At 50.4% G+C, this 24,122-nt stretch overlaps 1 protein-coding gene across 2 annotated transcripts; it reads right to left on the minus strand.

Annotated features, from left to right (window-relative positions):
* Window positions 1-222: 222 nt before the first annotated feature.
* Window positions 223-16,036, minus strand: LOC145543015 (uncharacterized). 2 transcript variants are annotated; one of them, XR_014080344.1, is made up of 6 exons: window positions 15,907-16,036; window positions 10,847-10,905; window positions 7,006-7,288; window positions 5,679-5,804; window positions 4,510-5,500; window positions 223-1,658 (listed from the first exon to the last, which is right to left on the minus strand). XR_014080344.1 is itself a non-coding variant. In XM_081583149.1 (4 exons), exons 1-3 carry the CDS (start codon window positions 15,962-15,964, stop codon window positions 5,316-5,318), a joined length of 369 nt encoding a protein of 122 aa, XP_081439275.1. In that variant the 5' UTR covers window positions 15,965-15,999; the 3' UTR covers window positions 223-1,658; window positions 4,510-5,315. The 2 variants fall into 2 exon arrangements, 1 of the variants encoding a protein (XP_081439275.1); XM_081583149.1 differs by lacking the exons at window positions 7,006-7,288; window positions 10,847-10,905 and having other exon boundaries at window positions 15,907-15,999.
* Window positions 16,037-24,122: the final 8,086 nt, after the last annotated feature.

Below are 24,122 nucleotides of genomic sequence, written 5' to 3' on the forward strand. Positions count from 1 at the left end.
TGGGCTGGAGGAAGCACAAGCTGGAATCAAGATTGGCAGGAGAAATATCAATAACCTCAGATATGCAGATGACACCACCCTTATGGCAGAAAGTGAAGAAGAACTAAAGAGCCTCTTGATGAAAGTGAAAGAGGAGAGTGAAAAAGTTGGCTTAAAGCTCAACATTCAGAAAACTAAGATCATGGCATCCAGTGCCATCACTTCATGGCAAATAGATGGAAAAACAGTGGAAACAGTGGCTGACTTTATTTTTCTGGGCTCCAAAATCACTGCAGGTGGTGATTGCAGCCATGAAATGAAAAGACGCTTACTCCTTGGAAGGAAAATTATGACCAACCTAGACAGCATATTAAAAAGCAGAGACATTACTTTGCCAACAGAGGTCCATCTAGTCAAGGCTATGGTTTTTCCAGTGGTCATGTATGGATGTGAGAGTTGGACTATAAAAAAAGCTGAGCGCAGAAGAATTAATACTTTTGAACTGTGGTGTTGGAGAAGACTCTTGAGAGTCCCTTGGACTGCAAGGAGATCCAACCAGTCCATCCTAAAGGAGATTGGTCCTGGGTGTTCATTGGAAGGACTGATGTTGAAGCTGAAACTCCAATACTTTGGCTGCCTGATGCGAAGAGGTGACTCATTGGAAAAGACCCTGATGCTGGGAAAGATTGAGGGCAGGAGGAGAAGGGGACGACAGAGGATGATGTGGCTGGATGGCATCATTGACTCAATGGACATGGGTTTGGGTGGACTCCGGGAGTTGGTGATGGACAGGGAGGCCTGGCGTGCTGAGGTTTATGGGGTGGCAGAGAGTTGGACACGTCTGAGTGACTGAATTGACCTGAACTGAACATGACCCCAGGAAAATCTGATTCACAGAGTTGGGCATCTGAGGGCCAAGGTGGTGAGGGCAGGAGAGCCTCTCTCCCCAGCACTGCCTTCCAGGGTAGCCAAGAGTGAACACTAATGCTGCCACATCTGCCTATGGCTCACCCCTAACAGTTGTCTTCCCTGGCTGTCTGAGCTGGCCCTTTGCAGATTTGTACTTATGTTAAGGACCATTTGGTTTTGATTCAGGCTAAAGAATGGAGTCGTTTGTTGTCACCCACTCTCCAGCCTTCAGGAGCTCTCTTATATTCTGTTTCCAATATGTTCATAGTTTGTCCCACATTTGGTGGCAACAGTGCAGGCAGGCCAGCTACCTACCAAGGCTCACTGAAGCTTCTTGAAGGTTCACTTTCTCCCCATCCTCAGTTCCCTAGAGCAGGCACATTATGGGAGACTCAGGCAATTCTGGACTTTACACCTTGGGAGCTGATGGAGGCCTAGGGACCTAAAGCTCATTGGCAGAGGCAAGGGCAGGCCAGAGGCTAGGAGAAAATTGCAAGTGGGGCTGCCGCACGTTCAGGGAGGGCATTCAGACACCAGGATCAGTCTCTCCAAACAGGGAGTTTCTCTTGCTGAATCGTAACCACACCTGCTGAGGCGGCCTCTTGGCATCTGCTCTTCCCTGGGTCAGCACCCCTCCAGCTGCCTATGAATCTGTGACCTACTCCATATTCCTCCTAACACTCCTGTCCTGCCAGACTAGCTGGAGGGAGCAGTTGGTGTCCTTTGTGATCCAGACCCTGGCTGGGGCATAGGTCCATCTCTATGTGCACCTGGGGACAGAGGAATAAATAGAGTGAGGCAAGGCACACCAAGGGATGCACAGGCTGATCCCCAGCTGTCTGCCCAAGCCCGTCCCCTTCCCTTACCGCAGTGCCTCGACATGTAGTGCAATGTTTTCTCTTTGACTACTCAGTTCACTCCCCAAATTGCTGAACCTGCAGTGTGTGGTAGTCTTGAAATTGGAATCATAGAATTTAAACATGGTGAGCTTGGCTAATTAGAAACCTGCTGTGCAAATCCCTCTGCAAATCTAATTGTCCTACCTTTAGAAAACAAAACAAAACAGCACTATTTTCAGAGCTGTTTTAGGTTCATAGCAAAGTTGAGAGGAAGGTACAGAGATTTCCCACATATCCCACCCCTACACATGTGTTCAATTCAGTTGCTCAGTCGTGTCTGACTCTTGGTGCACACCAGGCTTCCATATCCATCACTTACACGTGTAGCCTCCCCCTTTATCAACATCCACCACCACAGTGGCACAATTATCATAACTGATGTATTTACACTGACACATCATTATCATCTGAAGTTCAGAGTTCACATTAATTAGGGTTCACTCTTGGTGTTTTACATTCTATGGGTTTTGACTAATGTATAATGACATATAGAGAAGGCAATGGCACGCCACTCCAGTACTCTTGCCTGGAAAATCCCCATGGACGGAGGAGCCTGGTACGCTGCAGTCCATGGGGTCACAAAGAGTCGGACACGACTGAGCGACTTCACTTTCACTTTTCCTTTCATGGATTGGAGAAGGAAATGGCAACCTGCTCCAGTGTTCTTGCCTGGAGAATCCCAGGGACAGGGGATCCTGGTGGGCTGCCATCTATGGGGTTGCACAGAGTCGGACACGAATGAAGCGACTTAGCAGCAGCAGCATAATGACATATACCAGCCACTAGAGCATCATATAAAGCATTTTCACCATCCTAGAAATCCTCTGTGCTCCACCTATTCATCCCTCCTTTGTTCTAAACCCCTGGCAACCACTGATCCTTAAACTTTTTGTCTTTTAATAACAAAGGAGTGAGAATACCCTTTAACTCGATAATGCAATCAAGTACTCCTAAAACTGTTGTTCTCCAGCGAAAAACTCAGATATAGACATGAGTTTGAGCAAACTCCAAGAGATAGTGAAGGACAGGGAAGCCTAGCATGCTGCAGTCCATGAGGTCACAAAGAGTCGGACAAGACCGAACAACTGAACAACAACAAATGACTACATCTGCCTTATTTCCCCTTGGACTGCTGAGGGATTAAATGGCACAAACTATGGCAGGGACCTATTCCGAGACCAGGACACAGTAAATGTTTGGTAAATGGAATCGTCACAATGGTAATTTGCTAGCCGGGGTCTGCCCCTCTGATAAGCTATGAAGCTGGCTCAGGCCCCACTTCCTGAGCCTCTGAATGTGGTCCCAGGACAACCAACAGCAGTTTCACTTGGGAACTTGTTAAAATAAATATCCAGGCCCCACTACAGATCTGCTATCCAGAAACTCTAAGGTGGGCCTGGCAGCCTATGTTCTAACACATCCACCAGGTGGTTCTGATGCTTAAGTCTGAGAACCTGCCATCCAAGGATAAAGGTCAGATAACTGTAGACTCTGTGGCCAGGGAGATGTGTATTTTCACTGGACCTCTCACTGGACCAAGGTGCTAAAGGGGCTTTAGCACCTTAAGGCAACAAAGAAGAGGGAATTAACATTTGCTGAGCACCTCTGAGGGCTTCAGTGGTAGCTCAGATGGTAAAAAATCTGCCTGCAATGCATGAGATCTGCCTGGATTCAATCCCTGGGTCGGGAAGATCCCCTGGAGAAGAAAACGGCAACCCACTCCAATATTTTTGCCTAGAGAATGCCATGGACAGAGAAGCCTGAAGGGCTACAGTCCATGGGGTTGCAAAGGGTCAGACATGACTGAGCAACTAACACTTTCTTTCTGAGGTTGAACTTCTCTTTTAAACTCCACAGCAACCGCATAAGGCAGGTCTTCCTCTCCCAAGTTAAAGAAAAGGGTTTAGGGAGACCAAGATTATGCAATTCCTTTGCTCCCACCACCAGGGGCCTCAGGGACATCTTCTCACAATGTCCATGGATCCCAGGAAACAGGTAACCAAAACTTTCAGATGATCTCAAGGCTGCCTTCTCTGCTCCCACACCCCACAAATTCTAGCCATTTGCTTCCAGACTTTCTGCCCTACTCTGACTGCTCTGAGGATCTGGGAGAAGCAGAGAGAGTTGGGTGTGGGGGAAAGCACAGTCTGCCAGGCAACACTGGACAGACTGCTGACCAGGAACAGTATTCAAGTGGACCAGAAATTGGGCGAGGGTGGAAACATGGGCAGGGGCATGCAAAGCCAGTCTGAGCAGGCGCTAGGCCGCCATGAGACCCATCCCAGAGGTGGTGGGCTTGGAGAGGGACTGCAGTATGACACCCTGGAGCCCTTGGTACTTGTCTTTCTTTGGGCTCTTCCAGCATAAAACTATCTTTTAAAAAATTATTTTTTACAACTGTAAATCCAGGCTGGATGATGATTCTCAGGTCTTTTGATTTGAAAAGAAATTAAAATAAACACATTTGTGTTTGTGCATAGAAATCTTGTGGCCATCGTGGCTAATGGGAGCATGTCTCCTGGGCGCGCCTCATCTGCTTAAAACCCACAAAGAAAACATTCAGGACTTCCCCTTGCTGCTTAGCAGAAGACAGCTCTCCTCTACCCGAGGGGAGGATTCTCCATTTGCATCCTAACTGCCGGAGCATATATCTAGAAAGGAGGGGAGCCAGAGTGGGTCCTGGACCCAGAATCTGGGTCTAGGGACTCCAGTCCACACTTGCCTTGCCTCTCACTGGGGGCCTGATCGCATACGTGTTGCTGAGCGTCTCTGGGATTCAGTTTCTTCATCTGGCAACTGAGAATGCTGGGCAAACGCCCTGAAATTTCTCGAGCTTTTCGACGGAAAAGGCCGCCCTCCCCACGGAAGGGCAGGGACTCCACAGGTGAGTCGCAGGTCGCTGGCGCGCGCGCCGCGTAGAATGCGGATGCACGCCTCTGTGTGGTGTTTGTGCAGAAGTGCGGAGCGCGTTCTTTCTTATTAAACACTCCCAGGCTCCGGGTCTGCACAGGAACTCAGCTGGCGCGGAGGGCGGGGGTGCTCCCTGGGGCGCCAAGCCTCGTCGGCGGACAGCTCCGGCGTGTGTCTGTGGGTCTCGGTCGCGGCAGTGGCCCTGGGGTGCTTAAGCGGCCGGACGCGGGAAGGCGGGGCGTCTGCGCCACCCGGGAGGGACGAGGGCTGGAGGGGCGGGGCGCGCGGCGGCTTTAGGGGAGCCTGGCTCCGCCGCGCGGCTCTCGGTGCTGCTTGCCGGCCACCATGCTCAGCGTCGTGCACTTCCTCCGGAGCTTCTTTAAGGTGAGACGCGGCATCCCCCTGGCCACTGCGGGCGCTGGGCGGCGTCTGGCTACGCGCTGGGAGCTGGTGCACGCCGCTGCGCCCGCAACTTACCGCTGGGCACCAGGCGGTTAGGGGCACCAGGGCGCTCCCTGCCGCCCCCAACTTTCTAAAGTGCAGATCGGGAGAGCATGGCCGCCCCGATGCGGGGAAGGAGAGGTGCCCATTAAAGGTAGGTTGGACGGCAGCCGAGGGTCAGCATCGGTGAGGTACACGCCCAGTGCCCGGCCTCCCTGGCACCTGCTCACCCTCGACACGCAGGGCGCAAGTCAGCCTTGGCTCCTCCGAGCAGGACCGCCGGTTCCGGGGAGGACGGCTTGTGCCTGATCCAGTCGTGCCCAGGGAGTCGTTGATATTTTTATTATCCAGGCTGAGGAAACCTGAGGTACCCAGGGAGCATATCAGCGGGGTTGGGGCATCGTTTTGAGAAAGGGATGTCTAAAAGGGGGTAGGAAAACAGGAACCTGGGGAGTTTGAGACTTCTGCATGAAGTGCCCCTCTACCCAGGCTGGAATCGCCAGACTACTCATTAGTCAAGTTTCTCTGGGGCACCCTTACCTTCCATGCCCTGATGGGGACCCCATGGTGAGCAGTTGGCTGCAGGTTGCCTAGTTCCACCTCCACAGGTGAGAAACCTGGGACCGTGGGGGGAGGCAGGATGGGGTTGGCTCTGTCTGAAACCAACTGCATAAAAAAGAAGAGGCAAAGAATTGTTACCAGAGTGACAGCCCCTCAGTAGGCAGCCAAACATTGGGGCCTGTCAGAGCATGGGACTGGCCGTGGTGGGAGGAGTTGCTCTACCTGGCTGTGGGACCAGTTTCTCCTAGAGTGCAGACTGAAGGGTCCAGGTAAACTTCTCTGGCTCTGAGAGCCCTGGGGAGAGTGGTGGGAAGCCAAAAGACCTAGAGCTGCACCTGCAGGAGCCCTGCCCTCAGCCAGTCTGGAAGAGCAGCCTCAGAATCAGTTCACACCACAAGGATAATTAATGCATACAGACATCAGGAGGGGAGAGGGATGGAGCCTTTCAGCAACTTGTATCAGTGAGTGATGTTCTTTGGTGTTCTTTGAAGAACAGGGGAATGTGGCAGGTGTCAGAGCTGTAGCTCTGAACACACACAACCCCCTCACCCTCCTTTGCATTCTGATTCTGTTACTGACAAGCTGTACAGTCTTGGTGCAATCACTTAACCATGTTGGTCTTTGTTTTCCTATTTGAAAAATGTGGACAACAATTGCACACCTTTCTAGGTGGGTATGAGGATCTTATTACAAACCATACATGTGTTTTAGAGCACTGAGCCAAGGACCTTGGTCCTTCTCCACCCATGGCAGTGGTCGCAGGCCACCCTGGTGAGGGGAAGTTTGCTGGGCAAAATCAGGAGCACAGGCAAGGGTGACTTGGGAGGAGGTCACTGGACCTCCCAGGGTGTTGCCTGCCTGCTGAGTGGGAGCTTCCTAGGAAGGGGGTCCTTTGACTAAATATTCTCATGGGACACACTCTCCTCACATTCCTAGCCTGTCCCCAGCATCCGCTGCCTACCCTAGGGTCCCCAGAGTCTTAACACATCTCAGACCTCTCTCTGTGCATACCATGGGAATGAGTAGATGTGCCTCTCAAAGGAGGTCCCTTTCTGCTGCCCTACAGAGCCACCCTTGGGAGGAGCCTTGAATGCCACGGTAGGTAGTCCACTTCTGGCTGTGCAGGTATATCTTGCAGAACCACCATATAAAGACCATTCACACATGCTTTTCCTTTAGACACTGGTCATAAGGAATGCCCCATTGGGCCACAGGAGTGGGAAGTAGAGGGAACCACCTCCTGACCTCTCCTGAGCCTGGGCCTGTACTGACCACTTGGTGATAAGTAACTGACTTGGTTACTTGCCTGATCAAGAATGCTGCTCCATCCTAGGGAACTCAGATCACTGGAGTCCCACAGTCAGACTCTGATAATAGAGACACAGTCTCCACCAAGGTCCAGGAGCAACAACAATTCATCAAACCCCAGTCCCCAGCTGAGACTTCTGTTGGGATTTGTTCTGCTCCAGGCACTGTGGGAACCAACAGGGTATCACAGTCTTGTGACAGAGCCTTTCATGGTGCAAGAAGAGCAGAGAACCTGCCCATGGCCTTTGGGATCACCCAGCAAATGAGTTGGAGCAGCAAACCTAAGGAAAAATAGGTTGCTTTAAAAATCCAGACACCTGCCCAGCACTGTGCGTCTTTTTTTTTTTTTTTTAAATAACTTTATTTATTTTAGTTGGGGGCTAATTACTTTACAATATTGTAGTGGTTTTTGCCATACATTGACATGAATCAGCCATGGGTTTACATGTGTTCCCCATCCTGAACCCCCCTCCCACCTCCCTCCCCATCCCATCCCTCTGGGTCATCCCATTGCCCCAGCCCTGAGCATTTGTCTCATGCATCGAACCTGGAATGGTGTTCTGTTTCACATATGATAATATACATGTTTCAATGCTATTCTCTCAGAATGTCCCACCCTCACCTTCTCCTTCAGAGTCCATAAGACTGTTCCATGCATCTGTGTCTCTTATTCTGTCTCTCATATAGGGTTATCGTTACCATCTTTCAAATTCCATATATATGCATTAGTATACTGTATTGGTGTTTTTCTTTCTGGCTTACTTCACTTTGTATAATGGGCTCCAGTTTCATCCATCTCAATAGAATTTGAATCAGTTCTGTGCATCTTTCTTGAGGGTCAGGTGCTGAAGTCCAGCAGCATGTCTTTCACTTTCAAAAGTCTTTCCAAAATGTTCCAGACAACTGAATACCTCTGCTGCCTGCCTGGATGTTTCACTCAAGTAGAAGTTCTCTCTGTTTTCATACTATGCATGTGCTCAGTCGTATCCGACTCTTGGCAACTCTATGGAAAATAGCCTATCAGGTTCCTCTATGGAAAATAGCCTACCAGGTTCCTCTGTTCACGGAATTTTCAAGGCAGTGATCGATACTGGAGTGGGTTGCCATTACCTTCTGCAGAGGAACCCCTGTCTCTTCAGTCTCCTGTATTGGCAGGCAGATTTTTTTTTGTCACTGTGCCACCTGGGAAGCCTCTCTGTTTCCATTTTTTAATTAATTTTTATTGGAGAATACTTTACAATGTTGTGTTAGTTTCTGTTGTACAGCAAAATGAATCAGGTATATGTATACATATATCCCCTCTTGTTTGGATTTGCTTCCCATTTAGGTCACCACAGAGCATTGAGTACAGTTTCCTGAGCTATACAGTATATTCACATTAGTTATCTATTTTATACATAGTATCAATAGTGTATATATACATATATATGTATATATGTATGCATCAATTCCAATCTCCCAATTCCTCCCACCCCTCTTTCACTCCTTGTGTCCATATACTTGTTCTCTATGTCTGTGTCTCTCTTTCTGCTTTGCAAATAAGATTGTACCATTTTTCTTGATTCCACATATGCGCATTCATATATGATATTTGTTTCTCTCTTTCTGACTTCATTCTGTATGACAGTGAATCTTTGCTCCACACTCCAGTCCACATCAGGGTACCTTGCTAATTGCTGTTCTCCAAGTCCTGTCAGTATGGTGGTGCCATAGATCAGCATGAGGTCTTTTGGAGTAGGAAGGTCAAAGTCTCTGCTCACTAAATTACAGCACATAATCAGCAGAGGCCTGAAGTAGGTGGTGAAGCTATGCTATGCCTCTCATAGGGAAAGTGACTAATTTGTGCTGATCCCCAAATCAGCAGTTGAGACAAGAAACATGTATACACGTAGGTACACTTTTTGCCAAATCCATGGACAAGGACTGTAATACATTTGTTCCATTTAAGGAGATTACTTGTGGGTCAGAACAGGAGAATCCAAACAGTCGAATGTAAAATGATCCACAGGCATTTTCAAGGACCATGTCTTCTGAACAAGCCAAGCTGGGATGCTGAACAGGGTTGCAGTAGGGATTTCCTCCCCTCGACTGCGGATTTCTTAGTCACCAGAGGTGAAGTGTTGCTTTTGATTCCCTATTTTGGAGGGGTGGGCATGTTCAGAGGCTTCAGTTAGCCTTTCTTCCCACAGGGTCTCCACATCATGAGTGAAGGAATGGAGGTGGAGTTTCCACCAGGGGCTGAGCGGGTCTTTGCCAACTGAACACTGTGGAGCTGGGAAAATCTCTGGAGGACAGATTCAGGATTCCAATGGGCTACCATGAGGTGGACGCATGGGAAGGCTCCATTTGTGACTTGGCATGCCTTCCACTTCTCATAGGCCACGAATTCGTATTAGAATGGAGACAGTGTTCACTAATTTCTGAAATGTCCAAGTGTTTCTCTGTATGGAGCCTTCAGAAGATTCATAGTACTGTTTGCTTAGGATGTTATTGCAGATAACCAGCCTCCTCCTTATTGAAGGAATTCTGGGTCTGTTGTCTCAAACCTGGGAGTTAGGCAAGGGACAGTGGAGTTTAATCAATAAATATTTATTGAACATCTACTATCTTCCAGACACTGTTTTAGGCACAGTAAGAACCTTATTTTTTGCATTTTTTCCAAAATACTGTGAATGTGCTCAGTCTTTACAACCCCATGGACTGTACCCCTCCAGGATCCTCTGACTTTGGAATTTTCCAGGCAAAAATACTGGAGTGAGTTGCCTTTTCCTACTCCAGGGGTTCTCCCCAATTCAGGGATAAAATCCACATCTCCTGCATCTCCTGCATTGGCAGGTAGGTTCTTTACCACCTCACCACCTGGGAAGCCCTTTCAGTATTACACCAGTCCAGCAGGACCCCCTTTCAGTATTATACCAACCCAGCAGGACCCACTGGTGTTGCCCATCCATTTCAGTCCTGGTACCCCCAAAGAGCTGTGACATCAGAACATTCACATTGGCTTCTGGCACTTTAACACTGCTTCTCATCCTGTCATCCAATCTGCCACTGCCCCATCTGCCACCACCAAAGACAGCATTTCTCATCAGCATCACCAGCTGATAAAGAATAGCATTTATGGCAATTTTCCAAGATGCTGACATTCTCCTTGCCAAAGTAGGTCTCTGTGCCTCTGTGTCTTTTGGCTTTATAGGGGACACAGTTAGGGGGTTGTGAGCAGATCTCTCTTGGTAAATCCACCCCAACACTCTGTCCCTTAAGATATTTGGACTCCTTCAAGGAATTTCTGCCTTTTCCATTTCAATTTATGAGCCAATATCAAACTGAGGTTTTATTCAAGCAGCAGGTCACCTGCTGGAGCACACCATGGGCACTGGAGTTAGCTTGCTGCCTCTAGAACGTGTGCCTGCACACATGTTAACATTATTCCTGACCCACAGCACTGTTCTTCCCTCCATGGCCAGATGCTCTTACAATCCATTCCCACCTGTTTCCCCAGATTTTTACCACGCATGTTGGCAAAGTGATAATTATCTGAAACATGAACCTCTTCCTCCATAGTCTGAGTTGGTAACTGGTTCCCATGGCCATGCTGAGATAGACTCTGTTTTTTGTTCTGGAGGCAGGGAAGGGGGCAGGGGTGGACATGAGGGAAACAGGCCTCACTTCACAGGGGAAAGTGATCACAGGTTCTTGCAGCAGTCAGAGAGAGGATCAGGGGCTGAGTAGGTTTGTGAATCTCCTAATAGATGGCCATTGCTAAGGCCAGGAGTCTCAGACTTTTCTGGACGATGCTCTGACTTTCATTCAAGGAACAAAGAAGCAGTCATTCAGCTCACCAATCCACACACTGGTAGAATCAGACTGATCTTGGTTCAGGGATATCTCAGGCCTGGGGCTGCAAAAGAGGAAATACTTTATGTTCAGTCAGAGAGTCCTGGGAGCTCGGGGGTTTGAGTGTGTTGTCCTCCGTCTTTAATCTGGCTGGGGCAGTTAGAAATGACACAGTCACCCTACAACACTTGAGATCTTCATGCCTTTCCCTCAGTTTTCATAGCAAGGTCACTTCCCCCCAAAGCCTCTAGTAGACTTAGACACAGCTGATTGAGTTAGGGGTTAGCCATGTATGCAGTGAGGTGCTGGAGTTTCATAACTTAATGCCCAATATATTTTCCCTGCCTTTGGCCTAAAATTGATGGATTAACCAATCCTAGCACTTCTCCCCCTGCTCCTTTCTTTAAGGGTCTGTTATCTATAATCACCCTAGTAACAGTTTCTTTATTAATGAAGGCTCTTGGTTGCAAGACAAAAATGAACTCCAGTTAAGTGGAAAAAGAAAAGGAACTGTCCTGTCAAGGTGTGGGTAACTTCCAGGATCCAGCTTGGGCAGGGATCAGGAGAGGTGGGGCACAGTCAGTCCTGCTCAACAGGCCAACTGCTGAGGATGCCTCTGGCGAGGCTATGTCCAGACACTCCACTCTGCCTCTCCTTTCTGAGAGTATCTTCACCTCCCTCTTGCAGGAAGTTAGGTCTTTTCTCAAGAGCCACTGTCCTGCCTGGAACTGAGCCCAAGCTGCCCTCTGGAGGGTGGGAACAGAGGAAATCTGCCCCCTTTCTGTTTCCAAGATGAATGGGTCCCAGTTTCTCAATTGTCCTAAGAGCCCCTCCTACCCCAGTCAGGACTGCTGTTCAGATGCTGGGCAGGAAAGCAGTAAATGCCCCCCATGAAGTTAAGGAAAAGTCCCAGCAGGTCTCAGCCTACCAACCTTGGTGGTGAGGGGTGTGTACTGCAGTTCCTAGGGGCATTTGCTAGGGAGTCACCCACATGTTTCAGCTCTTCTGCGTAAAGGTTACAGTAGGTGCCTGAAGCCACAGAGACTGCCCCCGAGAGGTCATGAGGGAGCTATCCCCTGAGTCCTAAAGAGGCTGGTCCCTTGGGATGACAGAGAGGGAAGTGGGCAGCTCTGGGAATCAGCTGCCTGCCAAGAGACCCTCAGTACCAACCCAGGGCTGCTGCTTTCCCACCACCTAGGACTCTGCCATCCTCTGCCATGGTGCTGCTCAGAAGCCCGGTGCTTCTTCTCTGCCCTGGAGCCGTCTCTCCCACACTGCCCTTCACAAGCCTCAGATGTGGCCGGAGGCCAGAGGCTACCTGTGCTTTTGTTCCAGAGCCTCCTTCTGCTCCCTCTGCCAACTCAGGGAACATCCCTGACCTCACCAGTTCCTCTCCATCCAGCTGTTCAAAATATACTTCCCAAATACCTTCAAATTCTGAGTCCTGCTGTCTCCCTCTGAGATGAAGGCTCTGAAAAGGCAGGGCTGGGGTTTGGGAGTATAGGGTCCTGGGAAATGCTAGCCAAACCTGAGAAAGAGTTCACCTGCAGAAGCACAACTTTGGCCAGGTCAGTGTCTCAAGGGATCCCCTTGTCCAGGGGATCTTAGTTGGCTGACCAGGGTTGTTGGTTCTAGAGACATGTATTCCCACAACCTTCACTCCAAGCTTGGGCCAAGCTCAGCTCAGCTCTCTGGACTCTGGAGGCCTAGTCTCCCCATGTCTGGGTGCCTGTTCTTCTCTTGGCCTCCAGCCTGTCACGGCAGTCCTTTCAGGGCCAGCCTGAGACTCCAGCCACTCTTTATAACATCAGGGAGATACTTTTGGTACTGTCAGGGCTTCCTGGCTCCAAATGTTTTATTGGCTTCTCCTACCAGATAGAACTGGGCAATGTCCCAGTGTCCTGAGAAGTGCTCTGTCTTTCGGGAGTCCTTTCATGGTTTCCTCACCTCTGAAACAAGCAATCTCCTCCTTGACAGTTGTAATATTGTGAGGTCCATTGGCTGCTCCGAGACCCTACTGGGTAATCAATGTGAGCCGTCTTAGGAGTGGGGGTGGCACTGCCTGTGAGGCCTTGCTGCCTCTCATCTGTTGATCCATGTGCCACATTCAAGGAGTAGGGCCCTGCCAAGGGTGCCGCCACACCACACCAGCTGTCACACCTTATCACCTCCTCCAGGAAGTCTTCCTTGATGCTTCCTTCTCTCCCCTTTGGACCCTTCTCTGTGCTGTCTTTGCAGCTCAGCTTCCTTCAGTCATAGGAGCATACTGAATTATAATTGTTTCTCACTTCTCCATGCACATGCTCATTTAAATATAATTTTACTAAGGATCAACTTACTGTATATTCCTATTTTGTACTGTCCTTAGAAGATTCCATGACTAAACATTATGATTTCCTTTTTTTCCCTAAGTTCTCAGCTTTTCTGTTTATTCTCATATATGACATGCCACCGACAATGACACAAAAACAAGCCATTTCATGCCCCATGTACAACAGTGCTTCCAAGGACTTAGTAATTAATGGATGTACTAATTCAAAACTCACCACACTTGATATTGGGAGGTAGATTCATGAGTGTTCATTTTATTATTATTTCATAGCATATATAAATATATTTTTGCTTTTGTGTGTCATATATTGCATGTGTGCATGCCCAGTTGCTCAGTCGTGTCGTATTCTTTGTGACCCCATATACTGTAGCCTGCCAGGCTCCTCTGTCCATGCAATTTTCCAGGCAAGAAAACTGGAGTGGGTTGCCGTTTCCTACCCCAGGGGATCTTCCCTGACCCAGGGGTTGAACCCATGTGTCTTGAGTCTCCTGCATTGGCAGGAGGATTCTTTACCACTCTGCCACCTGGGAAGCCTGTATCACATATTGCATAATTTAAAAATCGACCATTTAGTAAACCAATCAGCACAAACAGGAAATAGGAAAAAAAGTACAGAAATCCTCTTCTTGTTCTCAATGCACTGTTGTCCATGGAGGATCCAGCATGGGGTAGGGGAGGAGAATGAGAGAAGGACCCCTTCCTCAGTTATCACCCATGGGCTGCAGCTGAGCCCTGGATCTCTTGCCTGTCTAGAAACCTGAGCACTGCAGGTAAGAGGGTGACATCCAGGACTGGATGGAGCTGTGCTCAGTGGCATCTGATTAAGGAAATGACAGGAAAATTATTTTGAAGCACAAGTGACAGGTGAATGGACTGCTTCCTTCATGGCTCAGGCTGATGCAGCCAGGGCCCTGTGTGCCTGAAATCCGAGGCTGCAGCTTTCAACAAAGCTGCACATCAGAATCACCAGCCACACAAACTGAGTTGATCAGAATCCAGACCCGGGGCCAAGGCCCCAGTTCCCGAGCTTGCAGATGATGCCAGGGCATGGGTAAGCTCAGAAGCACTGCTCTACAGACCCTGGCTCTGCCTGCACTCCCCACTAGGACAGGGCCATTCTCAGGGATTCTCTGGACTGAAGAGAAGCCGAGGCCAGACCACAGGTTTCCCTGTGACCTTCACAGCGCCCTGATGTACCTAAGCGGGGCATATGCTCCCCTGTTGACTGGGTGTGACCATGGCTGAATCCCAGCAGTTTTCTGCTGTGGATCACTTCCCCCCAGGGAGCCCCAGTGCTGTGGGTATTCGCCAGGTACCGTGTGTACCAAATGGGCAATGTGTCTCTCCTAGCAGCTTTTTGCCATGAGGTGAAGATTTCCTGAGCCTAAGAAGTGACCTTGGAGCAGGGCCTGGGCTGGGAAGATGTCCTGTGTGGTGCTGCCCCTCCTCCCAGGCCCCTGGCATTGGTGGTGGGCCTGGGGGTGGGGGCAGCATGGACCAGCTCTCCCACGTGGCTCAGGCACCTTCATTTGAAACTCTTCCACTTCTAGGGATGTTGTGAAAGTTAAATGATAATAAAAACATGGAGAAACCTGCAATCACCCAGCACAGATTAAGCTCTCAACAATTCTTACTCACCTCCCTTGCTTCTCTTTGCCCATCTCTGTTTCTCGCCTCCTCTAAACAAATATTTTTCCTTGTAACCAGTGGAGCTGAATGGAAGCCCATCTCCTGATACATGGCCACATAGGGATGCTGCTCAGGCTGGCGCTACACCAGTCTGCAGCTCCTGACACAGGTACAAGTTACATTTTTACAGAAGAGCTCGGACCCTATGTCTTTGGAGAAGCCCAAGTCCTGGAAAAGGGTGTGAATATCGAGCCTTGGGAGAAAGTGGGAAACAACCGAATGGAGGTACATCCTCAGAATACCACTTCGTGAGAGAGGAGGGAACTGCTTGGACACACCCCAACCAGATGGATTTCCAGAGAATTCTGAGAGTGGCTAGAATGCTGCATGGCTGCATTTATCTAAAATTCCGGACAGTACTCCTGAGTCTCTAGTGACAGAAAGCAGGGTGTGGGACAGGTGGGGGCTGGAGAGTGGGATGGCAGAGGGACCTCAGCTGGTGGGGACATGAGCCATCCGTTGTCTTCTCTGGTGATAGTTTCATGGTGTATACCATGTCAGAAACCCTCAAGTCCTACCTCTGATGTAGGCAGTTTACCTCAAAAGAGCCAGGGTCTCTCCCTGGTGAAACGGGACTGAAATCTCTTAGCTAGAGCATCTCAAAGCACTCCCCCCTCCTTAAAAATAATCCCCTTTCTCTCTTCACCCCCTTCTTGAGGTGCTGTGGGCCCAGAGACTGCAGTGGTGTGGGGGCAACGATGGCCAGTGAGATGGAGGCTTCGTCTGGGATAGACAGGGGGGATTCTGGTTTTGTCAGTTGAGGTGTCCTTAGATCAAGGGTGCATTGGCTGGGTGTGTCATTTCTGGCTGGTCCTGTAAAAGGTGTAGGGCCTGGGGTGCTTGGTCATCTAGTGTCTCCACCCTGAGAATCAGGCATTGGGCTCCTGGGAGTGTGGAGTACCTCCCTGCAGCTGTGTGAGGTGATGTTGGTAAGGACTTGCTGCTGGAGTTGGCTTGTAGGTGGGTTTGGAAAGGTTTAAGGAAGCAGGGATGCTGTGAGGAAGCAGAAGGAATTCTTTGATTGAGTAATTCAGTAAATCTCACCCAGGAGGAGGTATGACTGGTCTGAGGCTAAACCAGGGATTGATGAAGCAGCAGCCATCGCCCAGAATAGCTTGCCCTTTTCTCTCTGTGACCTGGAGTGTATGCTCTGTCTGTGCCCAGGTGTGAACACGGAGGGGCTTTGTCACAACCCCAGAGTTCCCTGCCTGATGCTGATGCTTTGTGATGTTGCAGAAGGACACTGGGCTCCACTGTGACTCCAGGAGGGCTCCTGTGTGTCATGGTCACTGCTGTCCTTCTTGCTTACTGGAAGTGAGTTGGGTGGATATCCAACCCCCGAGAGCTTTATCACAGATACTTGTCAAGGCCCTTCCTGGCCCCAGTGACCCAACTCTCCTGAGGGTGCCCAGCAGGCATTTGGGAAAAGCCTTGGGGTAATTCTGTGCTTCTGCTGTGGACCATGGCTCAGAGCCTGGCTTGTCTTCTTGACTTGCTGAGCCAGGCAAAACAGGTGCTCTGAGCCCCTCCCCCCACCCAGCCAGCTCCAGCCCCCAGAAGCAAGTTCGCCCCTCCCACCCAGGAAGCAGGCCTTCCCAGCACTGCCGCTGTATTCATGCTGCTCTGTACTGACCAGGGGCAGCTAGGGACACTACCTCTGTCCCAAAGCATCTGCTTCTCACTTGGTGTCTGAATTCCTCAACTGGGAAAAACCAGAAGGAGATACAAGAGACCTTGTAAGACAAGAGGTTTCTATCATCACGGTAGATTTGTGGGCACCCCAAATCTTAACTGTGAACAGGGTATGGCTCAGTCATCCAAATTCTGTTTCCCCATAAGATGAGAGTAACAATCTGTCAGATCACGAAAGTCAGTAAACTCACATTTGTAAAATACATGGCCTGTGGACCTTCAGTCTAGAAGACTCAGGCCCCTCAGAGGACTAGACCCCAAGGTGGGAGCATGTTTGGTATTCGGTGTCCTTTTGAGGCTGCCTCAGTCTCTCCTCTCTCTATGAGTTCTGGAGTTTATAAAATGTCAGGAGAGGATTCATCAGGGAAAACATTGGCTTAGCAAGACACAGCCTCCACCCTGAGGGTGATGAGTAAGACGCAGAGGATGGCGGGACAGGTGGAGGGCAGCTCTGAAAGGACAGCCCGTGTGGACCCAGCCCTGGGCCCACAGCCTGCTGCCCAGCTCCACCTCCCCTCCTGATCGTCCCAGGGACCATGCAACCCTCCTCCTCCCCACAGGCCCTCCCCTGGCCTTAGTCTCAGGAATGGGACAGGAACTGAGCCTCTGGATAGGGCTGCATGTGGCTGGTCACCTCCGGCTGAAGCTGACCGGCCAAGTGGAGACCACGGTTGTGGGAAAGGCCATGTGGGAGCAGGGACTCCTCAATGCAATGGGGAAGGAGGCTGGACACAGGACACTGAGGGTCGGCTGGGAGGAGCACTGAGGGCTCAGTGTCTGGGCAGGAGAAGGGCTGTATTTGCAGTCTGATGGGGTTTGCATGAGACAGGAGCTTTCTCCAGGGCAAATGTGCTGCCCTTACCCTGACCCTGTCTCAGGACCACCCTCTGAAGCAGCTGCTGGAAAGGAAGTCTTAGATCCAATCTGAAGGGCCCCAGGCTCTGGCCCACTGTTCTGATTTGATCCCAGAAGTGCACTTCATTCATTCTAACTACGGCATTTGCCAAGTCCTTTTTCACCCCAGGCCCTCTGCTGGGGAGACAAAGCCATGAGTGAGACACAGTCCAGCCACCCAAGCACCTCCAGTAGGTGGTTCTAAATTCTCCTGAGCACCAGGTCAGTAACTGAAACCTGGGTATGAGGAGATAGGTGGGTTATCTGTGTTATTGGGACAGAGGCAGACACTGCCCATGGGAGATGTGCCACAGTGAAGCTGCAGGGAGGGCCTGGAGGGGTCGGGGTTCTTGGGGGATCAGGTGCCGGGATGGGGGTCACTGAGCCCTGAAGGGGAGGGAGGTACAGTGCCCAAGGGACCTGGCAGGGATGCTGCCTGGAGGACAGTGGGCCTTGCCTCAAAGAGGCAGAGCAGGCCCTGGACACTTCTGATCCCCCACCTCAGCCAATGCCAGGTTGGAAAGTTTTTGCCAAGGCACAGGGGTGAGAAGGGAAAGGCAGGCCTTCCAAATGAGGAGGTACTGCCTGCCCGTGTGCGCCGCAGGCCAGTTGCCCGCCCTCCACAGGCGGGGGAGGAGAGGGCTGCTGGGAGGCCTCACCTGCTGCCCACACTTCTGCCTCCTTGTTTTCATAGCCCTAGTGTTTGCTTCTTTCTAAAACAGGTCCAGTGTGGACCCGGTGGAGGGGCCCCTGAAGAGGGTGCTGGGATCTCGGGAAGCTCTGGCTTGTCCAGGGGCCTTGGAGAAGACACCCTGTATTCACCCTGTGCCACAGAGAAACAGGGATGGGGAGTGAGATGGGTGTGTGCAAGTTTTCTGTGCCCTGTTTGGAGAGTCTTCCCCTTTACTGTTCACAGAGGCACCTCTGACCAGGGCTCCATGTCCAAGCAACAAGGTGGAGGTACAGCAGCCACACTGCTCATGGGGTCTCTCCAAAGGACTAGCCGGGCCACCTGCTTGCCAAGGAACCTGAGGGAGGCTCACTTCAACCTCTCTCTTGAGATGTATTGCAGCAAGCCACCTTTCCTGGAACTTAAGACACACTTCTCAGGAAGCAGCTTGATTCTTCTAAAATCAAGATGCATTTGTAATTGATGTGTACATTTAAGAATGATTTCCTCTTCATCTCAAGAGCTGTCATTAACTTTGTGGCGTCTGTGCACTGAGGAGACGGAAGGCATGCATCCCCTGGAGGTCCCAGGCCCAGCCCGACCTAGGAGGCAGATGACTTCCTGAAGAAACCTCCACTCCCAAGGCATCCTCATAGTGACATGCCAGGATGGAGGGAGGAAAGAGGGGTCCCCCAACATTCCCGGAGAGGCTTCCACCAGCCTGCATCACAGCTTCCTAGCAGTGAGTGTGATCACCATGATTTTGTGCCTGATGGACAGAGCAGTGGCCACCTTTTGGCTGAGCGTCCGCTGTGTCCCTCTTTGTGCAAGCAGTCACCTCTCAAGATACCTCAAGGGAGCAGGCATTTCTGATGACCCATGTGTGTCTGCCAGAGAGCTGCTGATACAGCCAGGCATCACATTCAAGGATTGTTTCTCTGGGAGCCAGTTCTATTCTCTTGCAATGAGGCTGGTTCCGAGACCCACCCCCAGCTTGTCTGCGGCCCCCAACCAGCACGAAATAGCTCCTGATTGGATTCCCAACTCCAGATCCACCAAACTGGCCAAGTTCTTCTTTCCCTCTGGTTCAGCTGCACGTATCCTAACACAGTAGAACATACAGTACAGCACATGGTCAGTGGGCAGGGGAACAGACTGTAGGGGTGGCAGTGCCTCTAGGAGGGGTGTAACAGGCAGGAAAGTGTCCCTCCTAACAGAGGCTTCATTTTGTAGATGGGTCACTTGGGCTCTCAAGCGTGATAAGCAGAGGAGTGAAGGTATAACAAAACCCAACACTGATGCCCCTATTTTTCTGCCACACTGGGCAGCCTCCAGCAATCTAGGCTCTCCAGTGAGATCCTTTGTGATGATGTTCTGGGTGACCAGGGCCTCTGCCATATGTGTGCTTCTGTGTCCAATGGAGAGACCCCCTCCTTGCACATGCATGGCATGCCCCAGGCTCACAGTGAGCCTTGGAGCAACCTAGGACCCCCGTGTGCAGGCCTGCCTGGGGCTGCCACACCCACATCCCACCGTGAGAGGTTCTCTCAGTCCCTCTGAGTAGATCTGTCTCTGAAACTGGAGCAACAACCTGCTGAAGCCCCGATGCAGCGCTGCAGAGAGGGCAGGAGGAAGTGAGGTTCTCCAGCTTTGTACAATTTGTAGCCACTATGGACGTGCAGGTATGTTTGCACATGGAGAAGACTGAGTACTGACGGAAGCTGGGATGGAACCATCTCCCTGCTTTTCTTCTGTCTGGTGGCCTTGGGTGAGGCAGGGTAGGGGGAGGCATTACAAGAGAAATGCAGATCAAAAAGGACATGAGTTAGGACTCATCTATAGATGGTGACAGGCATCACCAGGCAGTCCCTGGTGGGCAGGCTGAGCTTGTCTCTGTCTCTCCACTTCAGTGTTGGAGGAGAGCCTGTGAATACCCCTGGGCCAGCCCTGGTTGGCATTAGTAAACTGTGTGGTGTTGTTTCTCAGGCAGTTATGTCTTCTCAGGGAAAGGAAGGCTACACTCTTCCCCAGAAGAGACACAGCTAGGAACCATGGGCAGAAATGTACTTCAGCCGGGACCTAGGAGCAGCAATTCCTTTGTCTTGAAGAGACTCGCTCTGCGGTGGGTGAGGAGGGTCAGTCCCACACCCCTGCTAGGAAGGAACTGCTGCCAGGCCTTGGGTGGGTGGCCTCACTGCCTCTGGCCAAAAGAATGGGGCAGGGCAGGCAGGGGCCTGCAGGGAAGCCGCAGGGCAGCAAGTCAGAGACTAGCACAGGGTGCTCACATGAAGAGATACAGCCGCATCACCACCATGAACACACAGCCTCTGTAACCTCCCAACTGCTGCCATTACTGGATCATCTGTGACCCGGAGAACCCACCCTCCCCCTCAGGGCCTGATGGACGTGGCCTGCAAAATTCATGGGGACATTAAGACTTGTTCTGCTCATCTCTGGGGATCCAGTAAGGCTCACATGAGACACCACTAGGTACCAGAGATGGGGAGTCAAAAAGACCTTTCTAAACTCAAACACCACCACTTAGCAGCCTGGACAAGTAGCTATTCTGAACTTCAGTAAGGAAATCTGCAGAAAAAAATAAGAACACCAGCCACATTTTAGGATGAAATATAAGGTACATGGATAACATCTCATGCATATCTGCCATCACATGTTATTTTTATAATGTTGTTGTTGTTTAGTTGCTCAGTCATCTCCGACTCTTTCTGTGACCTCATGGACTGTAGCCCTGCCAGGCTTCCCTGTCCATGGGATTTCCCAGGCAAGAATACGGGAATGGGTTGCCATTTCCTTCTCCAGGGGATCTTCGTGACCCAGGAGTTGAATATGTGTCTCCTGTGTTGGTAGGTGGGTTCTTTACCACTGAGCCACCTGGGAAGCCCTGTTTTTATAACAAGAAAGACAAACATAACAGGAGAGACGATCTTCATTCCGGGGTGTACTGGGCAGCCACCCTCTGGCAGGCTCAGTGCTAGGGGCTGGAGTCCTAGAGGGGCTGACATACTTCCCCTGGGGGAACCTGGAGTCTAGTAGGAGAGACAAGTAGGCCCATGATAGCAACAAGGGCAACAACAGCTTCACCTTCACAGCTAGGGATTTGACAGGGAGTGATGGGTGCTGGCGAGCCCAGAGAGAAAGCACTCAGCCCTGCCTGGGAAACAGGGAGCCTCCTGAGGAGCCAGGTGGATAGAAAGCACTGAGGCCCCATGCACCTGTATGGATTCCTGATATCCAGGGAAAACTGAAGAGTGAGCAGGGGAGCCTGCGAAGGAGGCAGAATAACATGCCTGAAGGCAAAGAATCAATGCTGGGGACATCTTAGGAGATGCCCAGGTGTAAGGAGGGAATGGGAGAAGTGAGGATGCAGAGCAGGGCCAGGGTTGGCTGAACCTGGGCGTTCGTATGGGCAGTGGAGAGCCCAGGGGGTGACATCAGTTCTGGATGTGCCGAGACCTGAGCCAAGGGCTGGAGGGCACAGGAGCCCACCCCTTCTCAGGGCAGGATGTCCTTGTCCTGCTCAGAGCCCAGGAGCAGGACAGAAGAGGGCTTAGTGGGAAAGGGGCAGAGCCACCGCAACCAACAGGACAATATTAGAAGATTTATTGCTCTCCTGGGCCCAGAGCAAGCTCCTCTCCCCTAGGGATCCTGGGTCTGCCACCTGTATAGGCCAAGAAGTTTCTCAGGTTTCAGAGAAGAAGCTCTGTCTTCTTCTGGAAGCCTGACACACCCAGGTCAGGAAACTTCCATTATGGTTCACCTGGCAAGAGCCTACATGTCTGGTTCCTTGGATATCCTGGCTTGGCATTTTCCACTAGACACCTCTGAATGGCATCACAAGGGACTCCCTGGCTCCCCCACACCCATTGTAAGGCCCAGGCTGGGGTCTTCTGGAGGGAATCCTACACAGTAGCCCACAATCTGATGTTAACAGCTGATAATGAGCCTCTGATGGCAGAAAATTCAGAACAGGTGGGAGAGGGAAGAGGGTTGCACCACTCAATTACTCATGATGTAACTGGGTGGCTTCAGACATAGCACTTGATCTAATTCCATCTTTGCATCTGTAAAACACTGCCTACCTCACAAGCTTGTTGTTTGGACTTAGCTACAAGGTGAGATTTGAAGGAGGCATGTAATGCTGACACTTTTCCTTTCCAATCTTCATCACATGACAGACTACAAAGCACAGAGGTCAGCCTTGACTCAACTCTTTCACTGGGCACTGTGAGAAAATCATGGTCCTGGGTGGAGCTGCTGAGACATGTGTGGGCTGAACCAGGTGTCTGTGAGCATCAGCTTTCAGGACCAGCAGTTTCTCTCTTCTTCTTGAACTGTCTTGTGTCTCCATGGCACATTCTACCTCTCTATCATGTGAGTGGGGCAGAACTTGAGGAGTGGGCATGCCAGGAGCACCTTCATTTGGATCCACTGTTGTGTGCAGGCTACATGAGCCCTAGCAACATCCCAGCCACTGTGGGAATACAGTGTGGGTCAGGTGAATTGAGGGCACACTCATAATAAAATACAATGAAGTCAGCCTTGAAAAATGGAAAGGCTGGTGCCAGAACATCTGAATCCTAGTCCCAGCTTTGCTGTTACCTTTTTGTGTGATTCTGGGAAAGTCACTAAACCTGTAGGACGAGGGATCTCAGTTCTCTCACCTGTCAAATGCGAACATCCTCTCTCCTGTTCACCTCATGGGTTTTTGTGATGATGCAACTGATGATGCAAGTGGGAGTTGCTTGGGAAAAAAAGAAATATATCCAATACAAGAGAAATTAGTTTAGAAATTATGGGGTATCCAAACAAAATGGTAATAAAATTATGTCATAAAATAATACTTAGGGCCGCCTTCTCAGGATTCCTCTGATCATGCCAGCAGGGAAGGAGCCTCCCCTCCAGTCACACAGGCGGTGGCTTCCACACCCTGGGCAAGCCCGCACACTGCCTGCACCTGCACCTAACTACAGGGCCGCCGGCTGCTTACCTGTAGTTGTGGACTGTTGTGTAAAGAGAAGAACTGACCATGTTTACTGAGGAGAAAGGGCCAAAAGAGTGGTTAAAGGTACAGGAGAGGTGCAGGGGTTTTCTGAGTGAGAAGTGTGAAGACCAGGGTGTCACTGCAGGAACGTTAGTAACCCCCAGAGCCTGATGTGAGAGGGTGCCTTTGTTTTTGTTTCTTAATTGAGGGTGGGCATGAAGGGCTGCAGCATGGCTGCTAAGGCAAGTGCATTTATGGGTAGGCTGGAAGTAGGGGGTCTTATCTGATGACCTCTTTTCTCAGGAAGAAGGCAAAACCTTTCCCCTAGTAAAGCAGTGTGGGTGTAGGATGCCTCCTGCAGGAAGACACGTGGTTGAGTGCTCCCTGAAGTTCATTGCAGATAATAGTGCTCAAAGGTTTGATTCTGGACTCAGCACGTGTCTATAATCACCTATGTTCCTCCCCAGTGACAGTGTGAAAATCTGTTCTTTGGGCTTTCCTGTCCTTTAACATGCTTTCCTCAGCTAGAGGAGTGTATGGCTCCTATATGTGATTTTGTAATAAAGCTTTAATTTTAGAATAGGTCTAGGATTATGAGCTTCCCAGGTGGGTCAATGGTAGAGAATCTGTCTGCCAAGCAGGAGACTCAGGTAGGGAAATCTGCTGGAGAAGGAAATGGCGACCACTCAAGTATTCTTGCCTGGGGAAAGAGGAGCCTGGAGGGCTATAGTCCATGGAGTCGCAAAGAGCCCGATATGATTTAGTGACTAAACAACAGTTAGGATTATAGAAAAATTGCAACAATACAGAGTTCATGTGTACCCTACACCCAGTCTGCACTGTTGGTGACATTTTACATGTCTGGTATATTTGTCACAGTGAGTGAATCAATTTTTATAGAGAATTACTTATATTTTACTTCTTTATTTCCAAACATTCTTGCTATGACCTTTTTAGTTAACTTTGACCATAGGAGGAATTCTTGTTTACTCATGATTTAGG

This window comes from Giraffa tippelskirchi, chromosome 3 (assembly GCF_054371585.1).
Source record: "Giraffa tippelskirchi isolate mGirTip1 chromosome 3, T2T-mGirTip1v1.2.pri, whole genome shotgun sequence".
NCBI lineage: Eukaryota > Metazoa > Chordata > Mammalia > Artiodactyla > Giraffidae > Giraffa > Giraffa tippelskirchi.